General features: G+C 38.8%; 1 protein-coding gene across 3 annotated transcripts in view; it reads right to left on the bottom strand.

The window, feature by feature from the left end:
- Positions 1-27,327, bottom strand: part of Abca9 (ATP binding cassette subfamily A member 9) — a 73,653-nt gene that overhangs the window by 26,200 nt on the left and 20,126 nt on the right. For all 3 annotated transcript variants that reach the window (XM_005350663.3, XM_026780699.1, XM_026780700.1), the window contains 12 exons: positions 26,672-26,847; positions 26,238-26,357; positions 25,890-26,028; positions 25,315-25,405; positions 23,448-23,587; positions 17,933-18,052; positions 16,820-17,018; positions 14,564-14,730; positions 13,757-13,890; positions 11,624-11,761; positions 5,122-5,229; positions 2,416-2,589 (listed from right to left, as the gene is read on the bottom strand). In XM_005350663.3, coding sequence (XP_005350720.1) covers positions 2,416-2,589; positions 5,122-5,229; positions 11,624-11,761; positions 13,757-13,890; positions 14,564-14,730; positions 16,820-17,018; positions 17,933-18,052; positions 23,448-23,587; positions 25,315-25,405; positions 25,890-26,028; positions 26,238-26,357; positions 26,672-26,847 — 1,706 coding nt within the window. The remainder of the gene's footprint in view (positions 1-2,415; positions 2,590-5,121; positions 5,230-11,623; positions 11,762-13,756; positions 13,891-14,563; positions 14,731-16,819; positions 17,019-17,932; positions 18,053-23,447; positions 23,588-25,314; positions 25,406-25,889; positions 26,029-26,237; positions 26,358-26,671; positions 26,848-27,327) is intronic.

A 27,327-nucleotide genomic window follows, 5' to 3' on the forward strand; every position in this document is an offset into this window, starting at 1 on the left:
GGGGAGGGAAATGGGAGGCGGTGGCGGGGAGGAGGCAGAAATCCTTAATAAATAAATAAATTTAAAAAAAAAGAAAATGTAAAAGTAGACAAATTTTAAGTGCTCAAATGGAACGTTTCCAAACTGTAACAAATTTTCAAGTACTAGTCTTCTGTGGCTGATAAACCAGTGTGGAGAACCTTCTATTGGTAGTAGATGGAGATCAGTACAACTGGTCAAAGTGCAGAGTGTAAGAGATTAGAGAATGCTTAGTCCTAAACAGGACATAAACACCACTAAACACCACATAAACAGTCCTAAACACTGCTCACTTTTCCCCACCAGCTCAGAGGTCATTGCAGAAGAGGGGGTGGCATGCATGTAAGAGCCTGAGGTGGTAAATGACCAAAAGAAACATCTGGACACAGCAGGACAGCTGCCCCTGTAGAGTCATGCACCAGACCTTGTAGGCTCAAGCCAGACCAAATCCCAGTATGGAGAAGGGGGTTAGGCCTACGATTCCACTCCAAGCCATGGAGCTACTGGCAAGTATTAGCTAAGAACAGGTGGTGTTTCCTAAGAATGCAGCCACTGGTAAACTGTATAATCTCCAGTTGAAGACCATACTTGTTGAACTACTTGGACAGCATAAGTTGGTCTGAAAAGATTTTTTTTAAAGGATGTAAGACATGAAACCAGAGTGGTAGCCATGAGTGCTTCATGTCAAAGCAGGAGCCATATTGCTGCTCAGTATTCATACCCTACAAGAATAGGTTTCTAGGGAAAAGTAGTGTATTGGGGGAGAGGAGACAAAAAGAGGAGGCAGGGAAAACTGTGACTGGTATGTAAAACAAATAAATCAATTAAAATAAATAAATAAATGTGAGGGGGAATAAATTTCTGTTTTCTAAACCTGATGGACCTTGCAAACATGTCTTTGAACCTATGCTGAATTGGTGACCACATGATGCATGACTGCACCTTATTTTGCAAAATATGGTTTTAGGATCCCTTGATTTATACAGGTGTCCACCAACCTCAAGTTGGTAGAGCTTGAGACTCTTAATCTCAGGCATGGGTTCCAGCCCCACGTTGGGCACCAATCTGTTGTAAGAGCCTGTTTGTTTGTCTTCGGCTGCTCAACCCCGAAATAACCACAAAAAAACTGTATTAGTTCACCATGAGGTTGTGGCCTATCAGCAAAATTTCAGCATGTCTGGTGGAAGCTCTCTGACTCCACCTCCTTTCTCCCAGCATTCAGTTAAGTTTTTCCCTACCTAGCTCTGTTCTTCCCTATCAGGCCAAGCCAATTTCTTTATCAACCAATGGTATTCACAGCATACAGAGGGGAACCCCAGATCAGATGACTCTCTACCTACATGATGAATATTTTTACTTTTGCTCTTGTTTTTTTTTCAAGTTTTTTTCACTGTCTTTTCCCTAAGAGTCCCTGTGAACACCTTGCAGCTGTTTTCTATTAACCTTATGACTTCTCCCCATAAAGTTTGGTTTATTTGGTTAATTGTGGAAGTGTTTTTTTTTTCCTCTCACATATCTGAGATCAAAGTTTGGGTGGGTGAACTGGGGAGGAGTTGAGGGACAGGGTGCACATACAATCAAAGTATGCATGAAACTCTCAAAGAACTAACTTAAGATAAGATAAAAATAATAAACTATTTCTGTCCTTTTGGGAGACAATAGCAGTCCCAGGGATGCTTGGAACCAACTGCGAGGTTCATGACAGGGGCTTTAAAATGACCCAACATTTTATATGGGCAAAGTGACCATATAAGATGGTGTCTGTTAGTCGTTCTTTGTCCAAGGTTAATACAATCAAAAGGTAAGCCAATTACAAGTGTGGTTAGTTACTGCCTCTTCTTATCCTTTTCAGATCCTTGAGGACTAGACTCCAGAGCAACTGTCAGTTCACTACAGGGCTAAGTCAAATAATATTGATAATAATGTGCAATAGTTCCCACTCTGTTGATCCAAAAGTGTGGAGAGCTTCTTTGGGGCTGATTTTGTGCCACAACCCCTATCAGCATGGAGAAGGACAGTTTTTGTGTTCCATCAGTGAAAATGCCTATCTTATTCTTTATCTTTTTACAGTGTTCTCACCTTTCCTCCAAGGTACAGCTTCTTTCTTGTACTCTACCAAAGTCTAACTCGCTATCTATCTCTCATTGTTCCAGTTTCCTTCTCTTCTTAGCAGCTGATAATATTTCAGGCTTGTATGTCCTGGGATTTTCTCTTTTGAGCCTTAACAAATCATTCTCAAGTTCCTTTCTAAGTAAGTTTTTAAATTCTTTTATCAATGGTACCCAGACAGAACCTGCAAAGGGGACTCTGTGGTCCTAGTGACAACATTTGTGGAAAAAGATGGTCTAATAAAACTTTATTCCACAATGTAAGGGTTTCTAAATTTTTACCACTTACCTGAATTAACAGGTTTTCAATTATAAACATAATCTCCTCCTGGCTGAAAACATGTTCCATTATTTGCATGAGAAAGAGAATCGAAAAGTACAGGGGAATGTCCACCAGAGCCTGTCCACACCAGTAGGCAGAAGGGTATAGGCCTGAGATCCACAGCTGGGAAAGAACTTTTCTCTGATAAAAAACAAACAGAAAACAAAACAAAACAAAAACCCCCAGAAAGATCATTATAAAATTCTAAAAAGCTGAGGCAAGAGTAACTGTAAATATATAGTTAGGGCAAATATTTTTTATTATATACCTTTATAGTTATCGCTTTTGTTTTGCAAATGGCATTGCCATTTGCCACAGCCATACCCTGGAGGATGTGATAATATTTCAGAATGAGACAGATAAGCGATTGACTCAATTTTCCATAAGAATATTCATCTAGGACTTGAACATTTTTAATACTATCAAGAATATTGATGTTAATAATAGATCTTTATCCAACACTGTCCATGTTTAATATTCTTTGGATAAAAAATGATAAACTGTTGGGCATGACTCTTCAATTGGAAGCTATTAGATTCTGTGCTTGGCTACTTTGAGCAGAGACAGTAACTCTAGTTCCAGGGAATTGACACAATTTACTGACCTCCGTGGGCACTACATGCACGTGATGTATAGCACACATGCAGACAAACAGTCCTACACTAAAAATAATTCTTAAGGAATAGGAGAATGAAAACTGACCCATTGTTCATGGAAATAAGAAGTGATAGACTAGGTAGAATTTAGAGGAAAAAATAATCCTATTTTAATAGTGTTCATTCCTAGGGAGGAAAAAAAAACAGTTAACCAATGTGAAAAGCCCTGTGATTCTAAGTGCTATTTAAATATTTTTTAAATGAGGCAATGATGGGTAATCTATTCTGACTTACTCACCGGGGTGTGGCTTGGTCTGAAATCATTTTGGGGCTGAGATAGGAATAACAAGAAGTCTTCTGTAAAAAGAAGGGGGTAAAGGAGAAGGCAGCGGGCCTCAGGGAATGATCAAGTGATATTTGATATTGGTAAGTGTGAAAGCCATGTTAAAAAGTGGGGTGAGCAAAGGGGAATATGCAGAAAGAAAAAGGAGAACTGGACAGAAGAGGAATAATGCAGGGCTCTGACGGGCAATGCAAAAAATTAAGACAATCCTAGCTGGGTGGAGAAGTTAACCAGTTACTGCTGTTTGAACTTCTGAATGCTCATTCTGGTTGGGTGGAAGGATTCATTGCAAGTAAGGATGCCAACAGATAGTTACTGCAGTGATCCCGGCAGGAAGAGTGATAATACAGACTAAAGTGTAAACAGTGGCAGTAAGACCAATAGGAACACAACATAAAGGAATTACAGGTAGAATGTAAAAGGAATAAGGAAAGAAACAAAGATAAATCCAGAATTTTACACCAGAGCAAATGTAGATAATAATAATGCTTACTGAGGTAAAAAGGGGTTAAAGATGAGAGATCAACTCAAGAAATTTTTTTTCATTTGGTTCATATTTGAAATATCTATTTCTCATCTCTGGGAAAATATCAGGTGGTTCGTAATATATGTGAACATTGATAATTCTGAACTAAACTCTATGGTAGAGGGCCAAAAGGCCTTGCACACACAGATAAGCACTGGAGAAGCCAGGAAAGTTAAACAAAACAGCTCACCTCCTCAAAGGAATGGGTTGTGTAGCTGCTCTTCCTGGAAGGCTAGGAATGATGCAGTTTTACCACCTGGTGATCCTTTGCTATTTGATAAGACAGACTCTGCCTTATCTCCCAGAATTTATTCTTACTTATCCAAGACTTTTCCCCCCTAAGCCTTGATTGCTTTTAGACCATAAAACCTACTCTTAAGAAAGGGACAAGAACAGCCACCAGAGAAGTAAGATGTGTGGTAACAAGGCACAAGCCTTATGACAAAATATAGAATAATAGAAATGGACTAATTTAAGTTGTAAGAGCTAGTTAATAATAAGCCTGAGCTAATAGGCCAAACAGTTTATAATTAACATAAGTTTCCATGTGATCACTTGGGACTGGGTGGCCAGGAAATGGAAGCTCAGTCTCTAGTTACAAATGGCACCCAATGTAGGGGGAAACGAAAGCACAGCCTCCAGGGACACCCCATGCAATTCATCAGTGACAAACTAAGGCAAGCGTGTGATTAAACAGCTTATAAAATTTATTCAGCCTGAAAATTGAAGTGTTAAGATCAGAATAAACTCAAATCATCTCCAGTCCATAGAGACATCTCCTGAGCACTCATGTGGTTCAAGGTGATGAAGCAAACACCTGGTGCTGATACTGATGACATAAAGAGGGGAAAGTGGTTTCCATGGGCACTGGTCAACAATAGTCAAAATGCACTGATTGGATCTTGATTATTTAACTGAATAATTTCATAACAAGTGAGGGTGTGACTAGGTCTGTTGGTAGGTGTCTATTAATGAGACTAACTGATAAATATTTAAAAGTTGTCCTTACTACTAGTTCATGGTAATTTTCTGTTAAAGAAAAAATTTATTTTATTCATATTTTGACAACCTATTATTGAAATGATTTGCTGTATATTGGAACAAACACAAACATTAGATTCACTACCTGTATGAAAATCTATGTTCATAAGATTCAAAGGAAATTTTCCAGGGCACAAAAGATATCTGAAGACTTTCATGCTCCTTACTTTGTAGTCACTGATGCTGCTCATGGCGATGTAAGGAGTGAGACTGGCAGCCAACGGTATCCAGAAGAATGCGCTGTTCAAGTGTTCATGCTCGTAAATCATATGCTCCTAAAGTGATACAGACATGATGAGCAGATAGAAACCAGGCCTCTGACTCGTTTACATGGTCTTCACCATATCATCTGGATAAAGGAACTGAGATAGCCCCTCAAAGTCCTTCCCAAGGTCCTGTTTGTAGCATGAAGCTCAAAGATCTGACTCAGAGATTACAGCGTTCCCCATATCAATTACATGTATATCTGTATATTTAATTATATCTCTTCCTACACATACGCACGCATACAAAACTGATTGAAGAATACATATTCTTGGACCACTGATGGAGAAGAAGTTTTTTCCTACTCTTAGAAACTTGTGCTAAAGCAGTTCAGTTCAACATTTTTACAGAGTCATTCTTCTGCTTCCAGATAATGTTAAAGTATCAAATTTAAATGTTTTCATGGGACTCTCAGATAGAAAGTAATAAGTACATGAATGTTAGAAAATAATTCCCCTGAAAGCCTCCTCCCTGAGGACAAGCTTTCAGGGTACCAGAAAGTTCCATGTGACCTTCCAAAGGAGAGGAACCAGAAGGGGGTAGTACTACACAGCTATGGTGCCTATGAACTAAAAGAATGGCCAACATGGCACCATATTCCTAAGGGTGCAATAGTGCCACTCTTATCTTGTTGATAGCAAACAGCTGTTCAATTGGACTGAAGGGCCTGATCAACAAGAGGGAAATTGTTCCTGGTACAGCAAACCTAGCCAACTACCCAGGGTTAGTTAATTCAGGGATCTTAAAGAAGAACCTACGACCACCACTTTACTAAGCTAGCATAATTTCTGACCACATTCTAAATTTATCAATGTATAAATTCAAGGTCATCTGAGCTAGTAGCTAGCAATTTTTTGTAGCTAAGATTACTTATTTATGTCATTAACTTTTTGAGACAAAGTCTCATGGTATAGCCTGACTGACATCAAATCAATGAGCCCCTGCGTTTGCCTTCTGAGTGCCGAGATTAAATGCTTGTGGCACCATGCCCAACAAGACACTTAAAAAAAACTTGAAACAAACAAACAAAAAACAAACCCATGGTCATCTTAGAGGGAAAAGGAAAGCAGGTGTTTAGGGTTTAGCAACTCTCCCTTTTCTAATCCAACATGTCAGACTTTTGTAAAGGAAATGAAGTCACCATCTTCTCTCACCTTTGTCTTATACCACAAGTTAACACAGCAACATTATTCCTTTTTTTTCTTTTATTGTGACCTCAAAATTAAGTGACCCCAAAAATTCTATCAGGGAATGCCTGCAGCGTAATATGGCTGGATACAAGAGGAACTAAAAAAAAATTGGTAGCCCTCCTATACACCAATGATAAATGAGCTGAAAAAGAAATCAGGGAAATATCACCCTTTACAAAAGCCACAAATAACATAAAATATCTTGGGGTAACTCTAACCAAACAAGTGAAAGACCTATATAACAATAACTTTAAGTCTCTGAAAAAAGAAATTGAAGAAGATACCAGAAAATGGAAAGATCTTCCATGTTCTTGAATAGGTAGATCAACATAGTAAAAATGGCAATCTAACAAAACAATATACAGATTCAATGCAATCCCCATCAAAATTCTTCACAGATCTCAGAAGAATAATATTCAACTTCATATGGAAAAACAAAAGAAACCCAGGATAGTCAAAACAATCCTGTATAATAAAGGAACCTCCAGAGGCATCACCATCCCTGACTTCAAGTTATGCTGTAGAGCTGCAGTAATAAGAACAGCTTGGTTCTGGCATAAAACAGACACATGGATTAATGGAATCAAATTGAAGACCCTGACATTAATTCACACACCTAGGAACACCTGATTTTTTTTAACCAAAATTGTACAATGGAAAAACGAAAGCATCTTCAACAAATGCTGCTTGCATAACTGGATGTAGACATGTAGAAGAATACTAATAGATCACCATACACAAAAAATTTCAAGTCCAAGTGGATCAAAGACCTTAAAATAAACCCAGTTACATTGAATCGAAGAGAAAGTAGGAAGTAGCCTTAAACACATGGGCACAAGAGACTACTTCCTGAACATAACACTAATAGCACAGACACTGAGAGCAACAATAAATAAATGGGATCTCCTGAAATTGAAAAGCTTCTGTAAGGCAAAGGACATGGTAAACAAGACAAAATGGCCACCTACAGGATGAGAAAAGATCATCACCAACCCCAAATCAGATAGAGGACTGATCTCCAAAATACTTAAAGAACTCAAGAAACTGGGCATCAAAATACCAAACAATCCAATTTAAAAAAGGGGTACATGTCTAAACAGAAAATTTTCAACAGAAGAAACTCAAATGGCTGAAAGACATTTATGGAATTTCTCAACATCTTGAGCCATCAGGGAAATGCTGATTAAAACGACTCTGAGATATCATCTTACATCTGTCAGAATGCCTAAGATCAAAAACACTGATGCTTATTCTTGAAAGGGTATGGAGTAAGGTGAACACTCCTCTACTGCTGCTGAGAGCGCAAACTTGTCCAGTCACTTTGGAAATCAATCAGTATGGCAGTTTCTCAGAAAATTGGGAATCAATCTACCTCAAGACCAAGTGATACCACTCTTAGGTATATACCAAAGAATGCATATTCATACCACAAGCACATTTGCTCAGCTATGTTTATAGCAGCATTACTCAAATTAGCCAGAACCTGGAAACAACCTAGATGCCCCCCTCACCTGAAGAACTGATAAAGAAAATGTGGTACATTTACACAATGGAGTACTACTCAGTGATAGCTTGAAATTTGCAGGCAAATGGATGGAACCAGAAAAAAAAAACCATCTTGAGTCAGGTACTCTAGACCCAGAAAGAGAAACACAGTATATACTCACTCATAAGTGGATATTAGATGTAAAGGAAAGAAAAACCAGCGTATAATACACGACCCCAGAGAAGCTAGGTAACAAGGAGGACCCTAGGAGAGATGTGCATGGATGCCCCTGGAAAACAGAAATAGATAAGATCTCCTGGGTAAATTGGGAGTGTTGGGGAATGGGAAAGGGTGAAGTGGGGGGGGGGAGGAGAACATGAGGGAACAGAATGGTTGAGTTGGGGGAGGAACAGGGAGGGAGGGGAAGGAAAGAGATATCTTGGTAGAGTGAGCCATTATGGGATCTGGTAGAAATCTGGTGCTGGAGAATCTCCCAGGAATCCACCAGGATGACCCCAGCTAAGACTCCTAGCAATGGTGGAGAGGGTGCCTGAACTGGTCTGGTCTTCCTCTGTAGTCAGACTGATGACCACCCTAATTGTCATCATAGAACCTTCATCCAGTAACTGATGAAAGCGGATGCTGAGATCCACAGCTAAGCACTGTGTCAAGCTCCAGGAGTTTAGTTCAAGAGAGGGAGGAGGGATTATATGAGCAACGGGGTCAAGATCATGATGGGAAACCCACAGAGACAGCTGACCTGAGCTAGTGGGAGCTCACTGACTCTGGACTGACAGCTGGGAACCTGCATAGGACCGAACTAGGATCTCTGAATGTGGGGGACAGTTGTGTGACTGGGGCAGTCTGTGGAGCCACTGGCAGTGGGACCAAAATTTATCCCTGGTGCATGAATTGACTTTTTGGAGCCCGGTTCCCCATTGAGCGATACCTTGCTCAGTAGAGATATGGGATGGGGGAGCTTGGTCCTGCCTCAACTTGATATGGCAGACTTTGTAGACTACCTATGGGAGGCCTTACCCTTTCTGAGGAGTGGATAGGGGGTTGGGTGGTGGGAAGATGGGGAAGTGGGAAGAGGGGAGGGAGGGGGAACTGTGCTTGGTATGTAAAATGAAAATAAAATCTTTTAAATAAATTTTTTTAAAAAAAGAAATAGATTCTTTTCTCATACAATATGTTCTGATTATAGTTTCCCCTCCCTCTACTTCTCCCAGTTTCTCCCACCACCCCACCCCCCATATTCACTCCCTCTCTGTCTCTCCTTAGGAAAGAACAGGCTTAAAAGAGGTAACCATCAAACATTGAAAAATAAAATATAATGAGATGAAGCAAAAACTATCATACCAAAGTTGCACAAGGCAAATCAACAGGGAGAAAGGAAGTCCAAAAGCAGGCATATTCTTAATAACAAAAGGTGATTTTAACAATAGAATATAATCATAGTATCATTTTCTAAGGCAAAAGAAATTCAACACAGCAAGGTAAAATGGATGAGCCAACTATGACCCTTTCCCCAATCTAGATACTGTTAAAGGATGGAAGTACTCATGGACAACATATTTTAAATAAGAAAATCAAATAATGTGGTATTTGATGTCACTGAAGAGCTACTTTGATGTATGATAAAGATATTATAGTTGTTCATAAATGGTTCTTTTAAAAAAATTAGTGTGTGTGTGTGTGTGTGTGTGTGTACATGCGTGCACACGCGCACACACAGAAAACAACTTTCAAGAGTCAGTTCTCTTCTTCTGCCATGTGGGTCCCAGGGGCTTGAACTCAGAACATCATAACTCGGCAGCAAGCACCTTTACCAACTGAGCTATCTGCTCAACCACATTCTTCCCTTTAAGAGATATACAATAAAATATTTGTAGATAAAATGATATGATTTTAAGTTTAATTCAAATACTGTTAAGGCTATGAATTTGCAATAATGAAGTTGGCTTATAAATGTGGGAGGTTATTAAATTCTCTATTAAAGTGTTTGAAATTTTATATAATACATAACCTATAAAATAACCAAGAGCTACTTCCATGCTCCCACTTATAATCATCCAAATCTAGTCAAAGGTGAAAGTTCTATACTGAAAGCTTCTTTTAATGCATCTCTAAGCAAAATAGTATTACCAGCAATAATGATCATAACTTTAATTTATTGAGCAAATTACTGACCTATTCATGCCTCATTGCTGGTCCTTATACTACCTTGACCAAGTCAGCTAGTTGCACACTTACCACAGTTACTTCAGTAGAAACTTCAGTGGTAACATTTTATCTGTACATTTTGATAATTAGTGTATTAAAGACTACAAAATCAATTGTTTTTTGCCATGAGGGATGAGTCCACCCACTGTGACGGTGGGGCCTATCTAATGGGAACTCACCAAGTCCAGCTGGACTGGGACTGATGGAGCATGTGATCAAACCAGACTCTCTGAACATGGCTGACAAGGAGGGCTGACTGAGAAGCCAAGGACAATGGCACTGGGTTTTGATTCTACTGCACGTACTGGCTTTGTGGGAGCCTAGTCTGTTTGGATGCTCACCTTCCTAGACCTGGATGGAGCGGGGAGGACCTTGGACTTCCCACAGGGCAGGGAACCCTGATTGTTCTTTGGACTGGAGAGAGAGGGGGAGTGGGAGTGGGAGAGGGGGAGGGAAATGGGAGGAGGTGAAAATTTGTAATAATAATAATGAGAATTATGAAAAAGGAAAAAAACACCTATAAAATTAGGCAATAATGAATAGAATATGCAAGTGTACACACACATGCGCGCGCACACACATACACTAAATTACTTAATTAAAATTACTAAATTAAAAGGAAAACAAAAATTTCAAAAATAAATAACAAACATTTCTATATAAGAAACTTACCAATTACATTAAACATCTGAAAATTAAATATTAGAAGATGTAATCACAGTATGATGACCTCTGCCCCAGGACTTGGCTGGCAGAGGCAGAAAGACCACAAGTTCAATGGATACATGAGACCCTGCCTAAAGTTAATTGGCAAACAAACAATAGAACACTGTTAACTGTATTAATTAATTTTTGTGTCAGTTCTGTTGGGCAGCAGTGCAAGGCAATTGGGTAAATTTTTGTTGGTGGTTCTCCGAGAGCAGTTTTGGATGACATTAACATGGAAATCAGTGTGAGAAAATTACCCTCTATAATGTGAATGGGTTTCATCTATTTCAGGTGGAGACTATAACAGAATAAAGCTTGATGCCGATGCAGAGATAAACATGTGAATGTGTATGTATGTATTCACATATTCACATATTCACATGTATTCACACACTCAAATTGCTATTGAGGTGTGTTGACTCAATTTGCATTAAAAAACTTTTATGGTAGATTTATTGTCACATAAAATGTATTTAAATTTATGTATTTTCTTTTTATAAATAAATAAATATTTTAAAATAAAAAAAACGAAAGATGCATAGTCAAACATTGAAAACTTCTGCTATCAATTAAATCCCACTATCAAGGGCTGCAGAGGGCTCCACTTCTTGCTGTCTCACTGCCCTGGAACCATACTTTTTGTACTGTTTCATAGTCATAGCTGAGTCATGCAGGAATATATGTTGTTATTTATGTATAAAATATAAGACCATTGAGTTCATAAAAATTGATACAATGCCATTTCTTGCATTACAAGGATTTTATTGAAAACATCCAAGGTCTTTATATACTTACTTCAACAAACGTGCTTCTGTCTGTCTGGATGCGTTCTGAAGAATTAAAGATTCCAAGCAGCCCATTGCTAATAATATCCACGAGGACTGGAAAGCAGTTTAGTCTTTTGGTATTACACGCTATTGAAAATCTGAGATCCTAAAATATAATGAATATTTCTTAATTCTCAGAAAGCAGCTATAAAGCTTAATGACATACTATGTTAGAAAAGCATCGATATCACCGATAATGTAGCAAGCCAAGGGCAGGAAAACAACATTCCCACTGCCTATTACTATTAAGTTCCCAATATACTTAAGGGATTTATTACTTTGATATGGATTTCTACACCACTACCCCCTAACATCAGCCACACAACTATTTGTGCCCAGAATCTCACAAAATTAAATAAAGTGATTTTTAATAGCAATAGTGGCATGAACGTTACGGGACTACCAACCACTCTGGTTGGATTTAAGGCCCACTCCATGAGATGGAGTGCTGACCTTGTACTGTTATCAGGAATAAGAACCTGTGGCTAGACAGGCAACAGGTCCTAGAAAGGAACCTACTATTATTATTCTGCCAAATCAGAGTTTCTCAACCTGTAGTTCATGACCCCTTTGGGTGTCGCATGTCAGATATCCTGCATAGTAGATATTTACATAACAATTCATAACAGTAGCAAAATTACAGCTATGAAATGGCAACAAATTAATTTTATAGTTGAGGGACACCACAACATGAGCTCCATAGGGTTCGGAAGGTTGAGAACCACAGTGCTAAATGAACAAATGCAGTATTAAACAGACTCCTAATGACTTACTGCTATGTTAGTGCATAAATTAGTGCATCTCCTACTCCCTCATTAGGGATGCTGCTAGCAGTCGGTAGAAATTAATGGAGACCCTCAAGTGGTCAGTGTGCAGAAAATAAGAGATTGAGGAGTTCTTGGCCCTTAATGAGACATGTTTATTAGATGCGCTCCCCCAAAGGCTGAGGAATCTTCAAGGAAAAGGGAAAAGAAAGATTTTAAGAGCTGAGGTGAAAGATTACTGGTGTGGAAGGTCCTTTTGTCTATGTGTCGCTTTTATTGGTTAACGAACAAAGAAACTGGCTTGGCCTATAGCATGGGAGGAGGAAGGTGGAGTCAGAAAGAAGCCATGGAGCCGCTGGAGACAGACGCTAGGAATTTTACCCGGTAAACCACAGCCATGTAGCAATATACAAATTAATAGAAATGAGTTAAATTAATATAAGAGTTTGCCAATAAGAAGCTAAAACGAATGGGCCAGGTAGTGATTTTATTAATACAACTTCTGTGTGATTATTTTGGGTTGAAACTAGCTGGGAGGCCTGGAACCAACAAGCAGCCTCCCTCCAACAGATTACTATGAGGAAAGGGTATTTTCTGAACACAACAGGTTGATTACACACATGAGCTCACAGTTGTGACAACATGCTCAAGGTCTGTGAAGACTCAAGCCAGAAGGAATCCCAGCATGGTGTGGGAGAGGTAGGCACAAAGTTCCACTCCTAGTTGAAGAGCTATTGGCATTTGATAGCTTCTGGGACAGGAAAAATCAGTTTTCTTGAAGGATGTGTTGTCTAGTAAGTAAATTACATTTTAAGACAGTCCTACACTCAAGAGTAGCTGGGCAGTTCACATTGAACCTGATGGATGGTTGAAAGATAGATAGATAGATAGATAGATAGATAGATAGATAGATAGATAGATAGATAGATAGATAGATGGATGGGCGGATGGATAGATGGATGGATGAAATTCTCAAAGAATTATTAAATAGTTTTAAAACCTTCAAGATCTAGGCAAGTAATATAAATGAATGAGCAGTATGGAGATGCAGCAGACTGCAGATCCAAGGCTAAATCTAAGCTGAGCAGTTGTTCTCAGCTCCATCAAGAATACAATTTAAAATACTTAATGAGGCAGAAATTAATCGATACAATTTTTAAATTATTGTTAAAGCCCTTGGTAGTTATATTGGAGATAGCAAGTAAATAAGCATTGCTCAGCTTCTCCTATGAAAGACGGGAAACATCCTGTTTATATCAAGTCAGTTCATTTGAGCTATTCAAATTGCCCCTCACAGTCCGCCTTTGGTGAGACACAGCCATCAGAGTCTAGCATACCTTTTCGTCACCCGACACAGTGATAGCGCCATTGTATAGTACCTCTTCTGTGCCATTTCCGGTTCCCAGGACATCTATGTCTACTGCTATGCTCTGCTGTCTAAGTGAATGGACAAAGTTATCGATGCTGGAACCTACCAAAGAAAGCAAAGATAAGTCAGGTAGCAAAGAAAGCAACAAAAAATGAAACATGACTCAAAGCATGTCATTATTGCTTGCAGGTGTCCTTAGGAGGCCGAATTAGAGTTGAGTGCAAAAAAACCACTATTTAAATCAGGTATATAATAAAGATCCTCTACGCACGGCCTAAAATGTATTAATATTTCTAGTATTGTGTAATGTCTAGGAGTGTAATTCGGTAGTAGACCACTTCCTAGAATGAACGAGATTCTGGGTTCAATGCCCAGCACCACAAATTAGCAATGAAAAACAAAACAACTAACCAACCAGTAGTGTGACCTTTGATGCTATGAGATTTGATCTTCTTATGAATTTGGAGCATTTTGTTTTCACCGCCCAGCAACATAGGGAATTATAAAATGATACAGGAAGATCTCAAAGACCAGTAAGTGATTTGGTTTTCTAAGGCCTCTTTGATTGTTTTGGCAAAACCCTTAGAGGTCAAGTAAACTTCAAAAAAAAAGTATTCTAAAACAAACTAAATTGTGGTTTTTATTTTCTAATTAATTTTCTGTTGGGGTCTTATAAATGATTTTAATACACGGAAATAATTCTTTTCCTTATGTTTTATGTTTTCCAGACAATCTCCCACCAAACAAAAAACTGTGTTTGGATGTTATGACTTACCTGTTTTATTGATGACCAGTAAGTGGGTCAGAGGATCCTGAGGGGGCTGTCCTGGGGCAAGGAAATACATACTTGGAGACAGGCCCCATGAGTAATTCTCATGCTGTAGCTCATAGATTAGGTATCCCAAAACTTGGGGAAGAAAGCTAATGCCAAAAAGCAGTAGCCTATGTGGAAGAAAGTAAATATTAAATAGCAAGAATTAATAATCTGTAGCAACTTTTGGGCAGCGCTAGGTTTTAGTAGATAATGGATAGGGATAAAACATGGGCATGGGGACATTCAAATCCTGATCCTTCCTCCTCCTTCTTTCTAAAATGAAAGGGTACAGCTTTGACCTTTCTCTGAGTACCTACTCCTGCTTTTGACATTTTCTTTGGGCCTTCCATCTCTGATTTGTTTTAAACAGGTCCTGGCATAGTTCAGGAGGGCTTTGAATTCGTTATGTAACTGAGAATGTTCTAGAATTTCGGACGCTCCTACTTCCACTTCTTGAGTACTGGGAACACAGGCATACTAAAATCTCCTGTGAGACCTGATACTCTGAAATGACTGGAAGAAAAAAGCAGTGGGGACAAATGTCCGGCACTGCCAGCTTGTCTAAGCACTCAGGTCTGGGGAGATAGAAAGCCTACGTGGAAAGCATATTCCTGGTGGTTAACTAAACTGGCATAGCAGGAAAAACCATTCACACCTGGAGACAAAGGCAGCTCTCAGCCTAATCAGAGAAGACCCTTCTTACAATGAGTAATGGAGAGACTCGTGGCTGCCTAAGATATAGAAAATAAGCAGAGGATGGGAACGTAGCCCCAAACAAGTCACTGAGAGCACACCCTCTAATGCCCAGGAAGCATTGCAGAGGGAGTGGAAGTACGCAAGAGCCAGGAGATAGGGTGAACCTGTATGAAACTTAGGGTACTGGGATATGACCTTAAATGGAACTGTGGAAATTCAAGAGCACCCTGGCCTTGAATAGGAACCTACTTGGCTGGGAAGCAGTACAGATTTCCTCTTTATAAGTTCCTCATTTTGGGCATTCCATTACAGCAATAAAAAGATAATACAATGGCTTATGTCTGATTTATTTTAATGTATGTGCAAACATTAAACACCAGGACTACGTGTAGGCACGCTTGCAAATATTTGAGTAAAGAAGGCTCCTGAGAGTAGAGGCAGGTTTTTGCCAGGAGGCACCACTTACCAATTAGGTGGAAGTTGCAGGGGTTTGGCCTTTACAACAGGTTCTAGATGACTTTGAGAAGTTAAAAAAGAGGCACAGAGTCTCAGTGCCCAACTTGTTGGCAGGAACACCGACAGTAATGGACTTTTCGGGCTGCTGATTTCTCCTACGAATTTCAGTTTCCAATCCATATAGTAGTGCAAGCAAATTCCTTAAAATCAACATCTATCTATCTATCTATCTATCTATCTATCTATCTATCTATCTATCTATCTATCTATCTATCTTATATCTATCTATCTATCTATCATTTATCTATCTAGTGCAAGTAAACTATCTATTTATCTATCTATCGCAAGTAAATTCCTCTATCTATCTATCTATCTATCTATCTATCTATCTATCTATCTATCTATCATCTATCGTAAATTCCTTAAAATCAACATCCATCCATCTATCTATCTATTGTAAATTCCTTAAAATCAACCCCTATCTATCTATCTATCTATCTATCTATCTATCTATCTATCTATCATCTATCCATCTATCTAGTACAAATAAATTCCTTAAAATCAACCTCTATGTATGTATGTATGCATTCATGCATCTATCTATCTATCTATCTATCTATCTATCTATCTATCTATCTATCTATCTATCTATCTATCTATCTTATATCTATCTATCTATCTATCTATCTATCTATCTATCTATCTATCTATCTATCTGTCTGTCTATCTATCTATCATCTATCTACCTATCATCATCTATCTACCTACCTACCTACCTATCTGTACATTTATTCATCTGAATATCATCTCCCTCTCTCCCTCTGTGTATCTCCCTACCTCATACTATGGAAAATGTTAAGAGATTTTGGTGTCTGGGGAAAGCAGAGAATGAGGTCTTTGGTAAGGACAGAATCTGTGTGCAAATACAATCACCCTAAACTTTACTTATTTTTATTTCATATCCACAAGGGTAGGTTTTTATGAAACATTTAGAAGACTTACACAATTGCTGAAGTTTATTTTATCTACTTTTTGCACTGTGCTCTCAACCCATGGAAGACTCACACAGTCATCAGGCTTTTCCTTTCTCTCTTGAGCTTGAGGAAGCGAACCTTGGCAACAGCACAGAGCTGCTGCCTCCACAGCGCCATGCCACTCTTCATGTCTCCCGATGAATCTCGGGAGGACACCATTTGCTCCAGCTCAGCAAGGCTTCCCATGGCTTCCGCCCCTTCACTTTCTAAGTGCCCACTGCTTCCAATATCTGAAACATAAGATCAAACATTTGGAAGATGCCAGTTTATTTATGCATTGCTTAACCTTTCCCACAGCCATTTGCTCACTGAGAAGTTTCAGCATTAATGTTGGGAGCAAATACGCAATCGAATTCATGACTATATTAAAGCAAATACTGATCAAATGGGAGAAAATTAAAACGATTTGAGCAGTAAATAAAAAATTGCAATTTTTTTAAAAAGGCACATGCAGCTTTCTAAGACATATTCTAGGAAATCCATGAAAATTAATCCATGCAAAAGTGTTCTTGTTATACCTTGTTACAGTCTTGTTACCACCTTTATATTTCTGGCTAAAATAACAAAGATAATACATATAGAAACCTCTCCTTCCTTCAAGAACACAAAGATGGTAGATATGACAATTTTGATACAGCCACTTTACAAAAACCTAGATAAAACTTGGCTTCTTTTTATTAGAAACCTGGAGAAAAAAATGAAATTTCTAGAAAATTATAAAACATGTACAAGTTAAGTAAGGGTAAAAGACAGTAACACATCTCTTGCCTATCATGATACTGAAAAATAAAAGTGCATGGCTGAGTGTAGAAGTACCTGCTTTTCTCTCCAGCACTTTGTAGGCAGAATCAAATAGATCTCTGCGAGTTCAAAGCCAGCTTGATCTCCAAGCAGTCAGAGCTACTCCATGAAACCGTCTCAAAAATGAATGAATTTATTTTTCAGCGTAATTTTCCATTCCCCACAGCCTTTTATATTCAGGTAATAGGGCACCTCATATTTATTGTCTATTCTATGAGGACCTAGTGTCCTAGTAGTGTGGTACACTGCCATCTCCTCTAAGTCTGTATCTCTTCTCTACTTTTTCCCAAGGCTAGTACCAACAAAGCCCCCTTCCCTTCTCCATCTTCTCCCCGCCTCTTACCTGATTCGTCAGTCACTGACTTCCCTTCTAATTTCAGGAACACCTCATTCAGAGTTGTCATGGAAACACCATAATTCTCAATGCCTTGGTTAGAACACCTATCAAGTTCCCTGTAAAGGTCTAAAAGTAGGCACAAAGTAGATTACAGTATAAATTATAATGAAGCAGTTAATAATACCCTTCAGAGCAAGAAAATATTAATAATAATTTATGCGACTTTTATCATAAACATATTAATGTTCACTTAAATTATAAAACATAACTATAGAATATATTCATTTTCATGGTTCCTTCAGCATCAAAATATAACATAAACCTTTATGTTTCCATACTCAGAAAACTACACAGGTTTTCAAAAATTGATGTATTTAAAACCTTTTCATTCCAGAGGCTGAAGAGATGATTCAGTGCCTAAGAGTACATGCTATTCTTGTACTGTTCCCAGCACCCACATGACAGCTCACAGACACCTGCAACCCCAGGTCTGGGGGATCTGATGCCCTCTTCTGACTTCCAGGGACATCATGTGTGCACACGGTACACAGGTGTACATGTAGGTAACTCACTTGTACACATCAAAATATTAAGTAGTTTAAATTTCAAAATTTTAGGTGTGTGTGTGTGTGTGTGTTACCATGAATTCCAGAGGAGCTATAGATAGTTGTGACCTGCTTGAAATAGGTGCTAGGAAGTGAACTTAGGGCCCCTGGAAAATAACAAGCACTCCTAACTACTGAGCCATCTCTCCAACCCCTTTCATCCTATTTTAAATTCTCTTATGGGAGCGTGGTGGGGGGGGGGTCTAAGCTATGATTAAAGATGAGTATCTGGAGAACAAAACGTTTTTATTTTAGGTAAAGATTAGTTAAAAAACTATAATAACTGTCTTAGTTAGGGTTTCTATTGCTGTGAAGAGACACCAAGGTCACAGCAACTCTTATGAAGGAAAAAAATTAATTGGGGTGGCTTACATTTTCAGATGTTTAGTCCATTGTCTTTGTGGGGTGACATGGTGACACACAGGCAGGCATGGTGCTGAAGAAGTAGCTGAGAGTCTGTTGCAGGCAACAGAAAGTGATCTCCAACACTGGGCATTGCCTGAGCATATATGAGGCCTCAAAGCCCACCTCCACAGTGACACACTTCCTGCAACAAGGCTACACCTACTCCAACAAAGCCATATCTGCTAGCAGTGCCACACCTGTTGGGGGCCATTTTCTTTCCAATTGCCACGGTAACAAATGCAAAATCACTGATACTTACAGAGATAAGTAATTTCCATGGACTCATGTGAAAAATACAAATTAAAGACAGGACAAAGTAGACAAAGTACATGTCTGCCTTTCTGCTCTCCCTGGAAGACATTCTGCTCCTGTATTCATATTCTCTCTCTCTCTCTCTCTCTCTCTCTCTCTCTCTCTCTCTCTCTCTCTCTTTCTCTCTTTCTCTCTTTCTCTCTCTCTCTCTTATCCCCTCTTTATCTCTCCTTTCCTCACTTCCTTCCTTCCTCCTTTCCCTTCTAAGCCTACTATAAGAATTACTCAGAAATGCTGACATAAGGTAGATCCATGTGAGGGATTGGGAGGCCATTTTAAGAATTTGTAAATGATGTTGGAAATTGAAGCTATCCTAATTATATGCTAAAAAAAAAGATAAGTGTTCCTTCTTTCTTAAGTCCACCCTTCAAACATTTTCTAAATCAGTGGTTCTCAACCTGTGGGTCTCAACCCCCTGGGGATTGAATATCAGGTATCCTGCATATTAGATATTTACATCATAGTTTATAACAGTAGCAAAATGACAGTTATGAAGTAACAATGGAAATAATGTTATGGTTTGGGGTCACCACAACATGAGGAACTGTATTAAAAGGTCATAGCATTAGGAAGGTTGAGAACCACTGGTCTAAATGATTCGGCACTTTGCAACACATTTTAAAAGATAGTCGAGTAAGCCATTGTTGTTCAACCTTCATAAAGATTTCTGTCTTCAGGAGGATATGATGTGGTATTTCCCTGTGTATGCTGCAAATATGTTTTATATTTCCATTGGTTAATAATGAATCTACTTTGGTCTATGGCAGGGCAGATTAGGGAAAGGCAGGAGATACAAGCAGAGATATAGGAAAAAATAAGGCAGAGTCAGAAGGATGCCATGTAGCTGCCCAAGAAGCAAAATGTGAGGTAACGAACCATGAGTCTTGTGGTAAAATATAAAGGAATGGAAATGGGTTAGTTTAAGATGTAGAGCTAGTCAATAAGAAGTCTGAGCTAATAGGCCAAAGAGTATGTTATTAATATTAAGCCTCAGAGTGCTTATTTTATAAGCAGCTGTGAGTGAGTGGGGCCTGATGGGTGGAGAGAAACCTGTGCAGGGGGACCAGAGAGATGGAGAATGTTTATAGTTACATCTGGAACCCAAATGTTTGGGGCTATCCCATGTGGCTTGCTATCCACTTCAGGTCCAGGTGCTTGTACACTCTCTCTGGGTCAGGAGGAACATAGCTGAGCACGCACGCTCATGGCTCAGCTTGAGGTGGCTGGGATCAGGTTTGCTAGGTGTGCAGGGGCAAGAGAACATGGCAGATTTCTGCTGCCATACACAGAGACATTTCCAGGCTGCATAACATGCTGTATAGCAGATTTAGCTTTTACTCAGACAAAAATTTTTTAAAAAGGTTTATGTGCTGCATGGTGCTTCCCAGAGTTGAGTGTGAGCACAGCTCACACCCAGCAGTCCCAGAGCAGGTGGTAAATGTGCCTCCACCATACTGAAATGCTGAGAGAGGTGGAGCCAGCAGCTGGGCCTCCACGATCACACATTTTTTACCATTTTAAAAAATGCTCCTTGTCAAAAAAGGATTTCAGATATACAATAGGACAAATTCAGACACAAAAGACCTCTAAACAAGAAATAGTGTGTATAATAAACGTGCATAGGCTTGGAAAAGAGAAAAGAAAGAGTAGAAATAGTCATAGTTTAAAATAATGTTTTAAAAATACTTAAAAAGAAATAGAATAATATATATGTTAGGCCAAGTAAAGATGGAAAACACACAGAGAGTCTGGATTGTATATATTATTGCATTTTCTTTTATTTTTTTTGACTACAGAGACATTTGATTCTGGGGGCTTCTAAGCTAAACCAGCATATATATTTTAAAAGTATCTTAACTTCAAAATTTGAGTCTATGTATATGTTACTTTGAAAAAAGAGGTTCTTCTTTTGTTTCCATGGAAGATGGGAATCTTTGGATTTCTTCCAGAATAATGTGGTTTGATGGAACAAGACTCCCTGAGAAGTCTTTGTGAACCTGAAAAATAAATACTTTGTACAACAAAAATCAGGAAGCAGTTTGGAGAAAACTATGCCAAAATTCTCAAAATGATGTATTTCAATTAGATAGATAATCCATAACACTTCAAAGACCTACAGGATATGGCATTTAAAATGTTTTAAGAATTTAGACTTTTCTTGACTGTGAGGCATGTCTGCTTCTGGCAGCACAAATTACTTCAGAGAGGTTGATGGACACTGGAGAAACTCATTATGGAATTTGCCTTCAATGTGACAAGGCTAGCCATTTCAGCAAGAAACTGCTCTTGCTTGAACTTCTTGATGGTATGCTATATAAACTGGACATGCAGGACCCACAGAAAAATGACTATAGAACTTGCCTAAAGAAGGTAAGACAGTCCTTCAGGGTTCCTGCTTCATCAAAGAGTCTGCCATACATTCTGCAGGACACAGAAAAAAGTGACTGACAAACTGCCAATATAGGTGGAACTGCCTTTGAAATTTCGTGCTTCATGGAAAAGTCTGCTGGGTACTATGGGCCTGTAGGCCGAAGATGGATGCCCCAACATTACAGAACTTTGAGTGACTGTCTAGGCAGCAAGATGTTATAAGAGGAGGCCACTAGTTAGTTCCTGGCCACTTAGCCCCAAAATAATGACACAAAAATTTTATTATTTAAATCGCCGCTTGGCACATTAGCTCTAGCTTCTTATTGGCTAACTCTTACATATTAATTTAACCCATTTCTATTAATCTGTATATTGCCATTTGGCTATGGCTTACCTGCTATAGTTCTCGCTGGCTCTGGTGGGGCTACATGTCTTCTCCCTGACTCTGCTTCCTTTCTCCCAGCACTCTGTTTAGTTTTCCCCACCTAGCTCTGTTCCCCTATAGCTTTGCTATAGGCCCAAAGCAGTTCCTTTATTAACCAATGATATTTGGAGCATATAGAGGGGAATCCCACATCAAGATGCCTCTGTCAATTCTAGAGTTTTGGAAGTTACTTACAATGCACTTCCTGTTAACTTAGGTAATAATATATCCTTCTAGGATCTTTGATGGAGTTGAAGATTAGATACTTATAACTTTCCTTAGATATGATAAAAATAAATTAGATATGAAACTTTAGACTCACAGAAAATATTGTAACTGTCACTCTTACTTGATACCTGTTATGTGTAATTTTACTATGTTAAAGTTAAAACTTCCCTTTTTATTTAGACAGAAAATGGCAGATGATGTAGGATTCCCCTCTGTATGCTATGAATATGTTTTATTATCATTGGTTAATAAAAAAACTACTTTGGCCTATGGCAGAGCAGAATATAGCAAAGTGGAAATCTAAGCAGAGATAGAGGAAAAAAGAAGGCAGAGTCAGAGGAACGCCATATAGCCGCCCAAGAAGCAAGATGTGAGGTAACAAACCACAAGCCTTGTGGTAAAATATAAAATCATAGAAGTTGGTTCATTTAAGATGTAAGAGTTAGTCAAAAAAAGCCTGAGCTAATAGGCCAAGTAGTATACTTGGAATTAATATTAAGCCTCGGAGTGGTTATTTTATAAGCAGCTGCGAGAACTCGCTATAGGACCTAATAGGTGGAGAGAAACCTGTGCAGGGGGACCAGGGAGATAGAGAATATTTGTAGCTACAATGATATGTATCTCGAGGACATTGTATGTGCATCTAATACTAAATTAGATGTCCCTGTCCCTGCTTCCAAGATGAGTTCATTTCTTCCCTTTTTAGTATACAAAATTTCATTTATTCTTTGAGAATTTCATATGTGAACACAGCATATTTTGATCATATTCTCTCCTCAGCCCCCCCCCCCCATCCTCTCCTAACTACATGTGGTACACTTATTGTGTTTGTTGTTGTGACTAAATGATCCTTAAAAGAAATGATTCTTAAAATGAAGAATGCTGCCATTTCTGATCTTCCGATGGGAGGATGGGTCATGATTTAAAATGACAGCATTCACTCTTTTCATCTGATGTTCACAAGTCCTGTTAACTCAAAGCTAGAGAAACACCACAGTCACCATAACTTTGTTTTGACATAGTCCCTTTATATGTTATAGATATTTAACAACATATTTAAAGGTTTTACATAATAATTTAATCATCAGAACAGACCCATAAAGGTATGACTGCCATTTTTTTTTATGCAAGTGAGAAATCTGAAGGGCAGAGAGTGACGTAACTTGCTCAGGATTACCTGGAAATTTGTTTGTCCTTTCCAGGGGCAAGATAAAGACGAGCCTTTCTTCACTTTGTGTGGTCACTCTGGCATCAGGGATGTGCTTTTTGACCAGTGACGTTACACTCTCTGGATCACATATTTCATTCAGATGCAAACTAATATTCAAAAAAAGTAAGACAAAGTCATTTTATCTAACACTGCCTCTAAAATCAGCTTATGTTGCCTGTTTGTCTTATCAATATTCATAAGACAAAATTGTGCAATTTACAGAGGGGAAACTAGATGCAATGATACTAATATAATCTAAACAGTCTGTACAACATAGGAGAGGAACTAGTAAAAGAAAAGGTGAGATTCATTTAAGACAATTCAAGGGCTTTCATTTGAAGGAAAGAAATAATGAAATCCTGAGAAGGGCAAAGTAACTGGAAATACCAATCAGGTCTCCACCTACTAAGAAAACCCAGTTATGAATTCTTCTTTTTCAGCTATTCATGAGCTCTGCAAACACTTAAAACCAGTAAAAGAAAGATGGAGATAATCTTGTAGTCATTAAGAATATAGTATTGACATTATATTATACAGGTCCCAGAGGCCAGGTGAGCTGGCCACCATCTCCCGAATATGAGAATTTTATCTATGAGATAAAATAATACCCAGCTCTTACATCAACCTTAACAGGCAGAATGAAGCAGTATTTATGAGATAGTGCTGGGTCTTTCATGAAGTGAACTCTTAATACATGCTAGATAGTTTTATCATTTTGTGTAAAATTTATTCAAGTAATAGATGAAGTCTTTGAGAAGAGTCTATGAAGTTTTTTATGAAATGTGGAATTTTAGAAACACCATTGTTAGTCATGTCCACTGAAATGTACCGAGGTAACTTAGCCGTACAAACATCACACATCACTGATTACATGAATCTAAATGTAATGACAAAACTGGTCTGTGCTATGAAAGTGCTGTGCGTAGCATTATCAGGTATACCAGGCAGAAGAAATTCAGCCCCTTCCCTGACATGGCTTGCAGCAGGATTGCAATGCAAAGCAAGAGGTTTTCAGGAAACATTAGGGAGAGGGAAACTGTGTTAACTCAGTTAAGTGCTTTGTGTTCTGTCAAGTGTTCATCCATTACCATTAACCAAAAAATAGGTAGTACTGTATATTTACAGATGAAGTCACTGAAGACCAAAGAAATTAATTAAACAATGAAACAGCCTCTAAGAACAGATAAAGGAACTGGAGAGAGAGCTCAGGGGTTAAGAGAACTCTTTGCTCTTACACAAGAGGTAGGCTTCGTTCTAAGCACCTCCATATGATAACTCACAATTACCTATAACTCTAGCTCCAGGTATCTAATGCTGTAATGTGGTCTATGTGAACAACCATACACATACGTGCATGCTCACACATGGCACACACATATACATGAGTAATGTTTATACAGGGTTGAGCATGATGAAGGAGGAGGTAACAGATATCCTCCCTAAGACAGAAACATGACAAATACAAAGACCTTCACAGAGACTTGTCAAGGTACCAATGAGTATGGGAGGGAAATTATTTATTCTGCTTGTAACAATGGATAATGCTGGTACTGTAGAAAGCCCTTAAATATTGGGAGGAGTGGTAGGGGGTGGGCTGGGGGACAGGCAGGGAACAGAAGGAGGGGTGGGGTGGGGAGAACTGTGGATGGAATGTAAAATGAACTTAAAAATTAAATTAAAATAGAAGAAATTTAAAAAGAAACAGTGAGGTCTATTGAATCCCCAGGATAATGTTATTTTTATTGTTTTTAAAGATTCATTTATAATAATTATGTGATTATCCAAAATGAAAGAGATGGTGCCTGTCACCAGTGGGTTCAGCATGCATCTGTACCTTAGATGATAGCCAATGCCCCATTTCTTCTTCAGGAACAGAGAAGACCCTGCACACCTCAGTCTCCCATTGGATATAAACACCTTCCTGTCTATTTGGAAATAACCAAAAGATAAATTTTAACAAAGGATGATTTTTCAGTATTCATAAATGTGAAAAATCAAAATCCATGAACCAACGGCGATTTAGAAGCATGCCACACTAGAATAGTGGCATACTCCTTCTGTGACTTTCTAGGTACTCTGGTAACGGAAATGTTTGCTTCTCCTCTGAGTAGTCCAGAAAGTTATCAAGCATTTACATATTTCAAGCCTGCTGACATCTATCCACGTGGAATAAAGCATGTTTGAGATAGTACTGCCTGTTTTACAACCTTCCCTTCTCTGTGATGGGTTACGACTGCATTCATGGGGCAAAGCCCTTCACCTGGAACACAGAGAGTCAAATGGGTAGAAGCAAGTCTCCTGTGTTGGCTGTGGCTGTCACTAGTGAGATGTGTCTATGGGGCCTGTCTGCAAGCCATCTTTAAGTCCTTCTTTCTCACTATGAAACATGAAAAACAAAACCATAGTTACCAGCCAGGATATCAGCCTCATCCATGAACTGGGTACTAAAGACAATTACTCTGTCCACTTTCCTCTCTTTCAGGAGGTTCCATATGCGATGCCTTGAAAGTGGGTCCAACCCAGCGGTTGGCTCATCCAGTAGCAAAACCTGGACAGTAGAAAATACCACAGCTTCATTTGTCCCTCTGGGGCACGATTATTCTTAAAAAAAAAAAAAAACAACAAAAAACCCACCCATTGAGGTGTCAAAGTATTGGCATTTGTGCATAAAAGTTTTCTTAAATTTATCAGATTTATTGAATATAATAGCTTCTGCATCTTCAATCTGATTTCATGAGTGGTTTTTGATCACCTTACCTGAGGGTCTCCTAAAATGGCAATCCCAAAAGTCAGTTTCCTTTTTTGTCCACCACTTAAACTCTGAGCAAGAATGTCTTGAGTATTTTCCATTTCTAAGTCCCGCAAAACTCGCTGTACCTAACAAAATAAAGAATATTTAGTCTAAAGTCTAAGATGTTTGTTCTTATTTTTTGTTGAGATCAAGTCTCCCCTCTGTAACCCAGGCTGGCTTAAACTTCAGCAATACTCCTGCCTCCGCCTCCCAAGTGCTGGGATGACAGGTATGAATCACTCTGGCTCCCTTATGTTTAAAACAGTTTTCTGTCTTCAGAAAGATCCTGTGTGCCTAACTTTATATGGCAAATGTGTACAGACAACACAAGCACATTTAATATTTTCTAAGTGATCAGTTTCACGTTCATTGTTGTGTAACAGTGGACATGTTCATTTACCTCCTGCTCTACTTCATGTGGCAGAATTCCCTTTATTTTAGCAAAAAGTCTGAGATTTTCTCTTACGGTGAGAAAACCAAATTGTATATTGGACTGCGGACAAACTCCAGTGAGCTTGACGACAGCATCAAAGTCATCCATTTCTGAAAGTGTCTGATTATAGATGGTGACAGAACCTACGCAGAGAAAATAAGGAGTTACCATTAGGGCAAGGTATAAATTATGTACATCACAAGATTTGTTCAAGCATATTTTGTCTGCTTGCAACACAGAGAGGGTAAAGTGTTTATTATGCCATGTGGGAACTGGGGTTTAGATCTTCAAAATCATATAAAACCTGAGTGTGTGTGAGTGTGGCAGCATGGACCACAGACCTAGTGTGGGGAAAGATGGGTGAAGAAAGGAAGAGCCTTTGAACTCATTGAAACCCTGAGCCTGGCCAAAACATGGAGTATAAGGTTAAGTGCAAAACCTTACTTCAAAGAATAAGGTGAAGGCAATAGGAAGAGACTTCAAACTTCCAGCATGGATGGGAGAAGGGTTCCCAATGCCCCACTTTAAGCTGAAGAGCTAATGGCTTCTGAGAGAGGCAGAGTTACTTTGTGTGTGAAGATCGGTTGTCTGTGCCCCAGAGGAGGACCACACACATGCTCATA

This window comes from Microtus ochrogaster, chromosome 7, assembly GCF_000317375.1.
Source record: "Microtus ochrogaster isolate Prairie Vole_2 chromosome 7, MicOch1.0, whole genome shotgun sequence".
In the NCBI taxonomy this organism is placed as follows: domain Eukaryota; kingdom Metazoa; phylum Chordata; class Mammalia; order Rodentia; family Cricetidae; genus Microtus; species Microtus ochrogaster.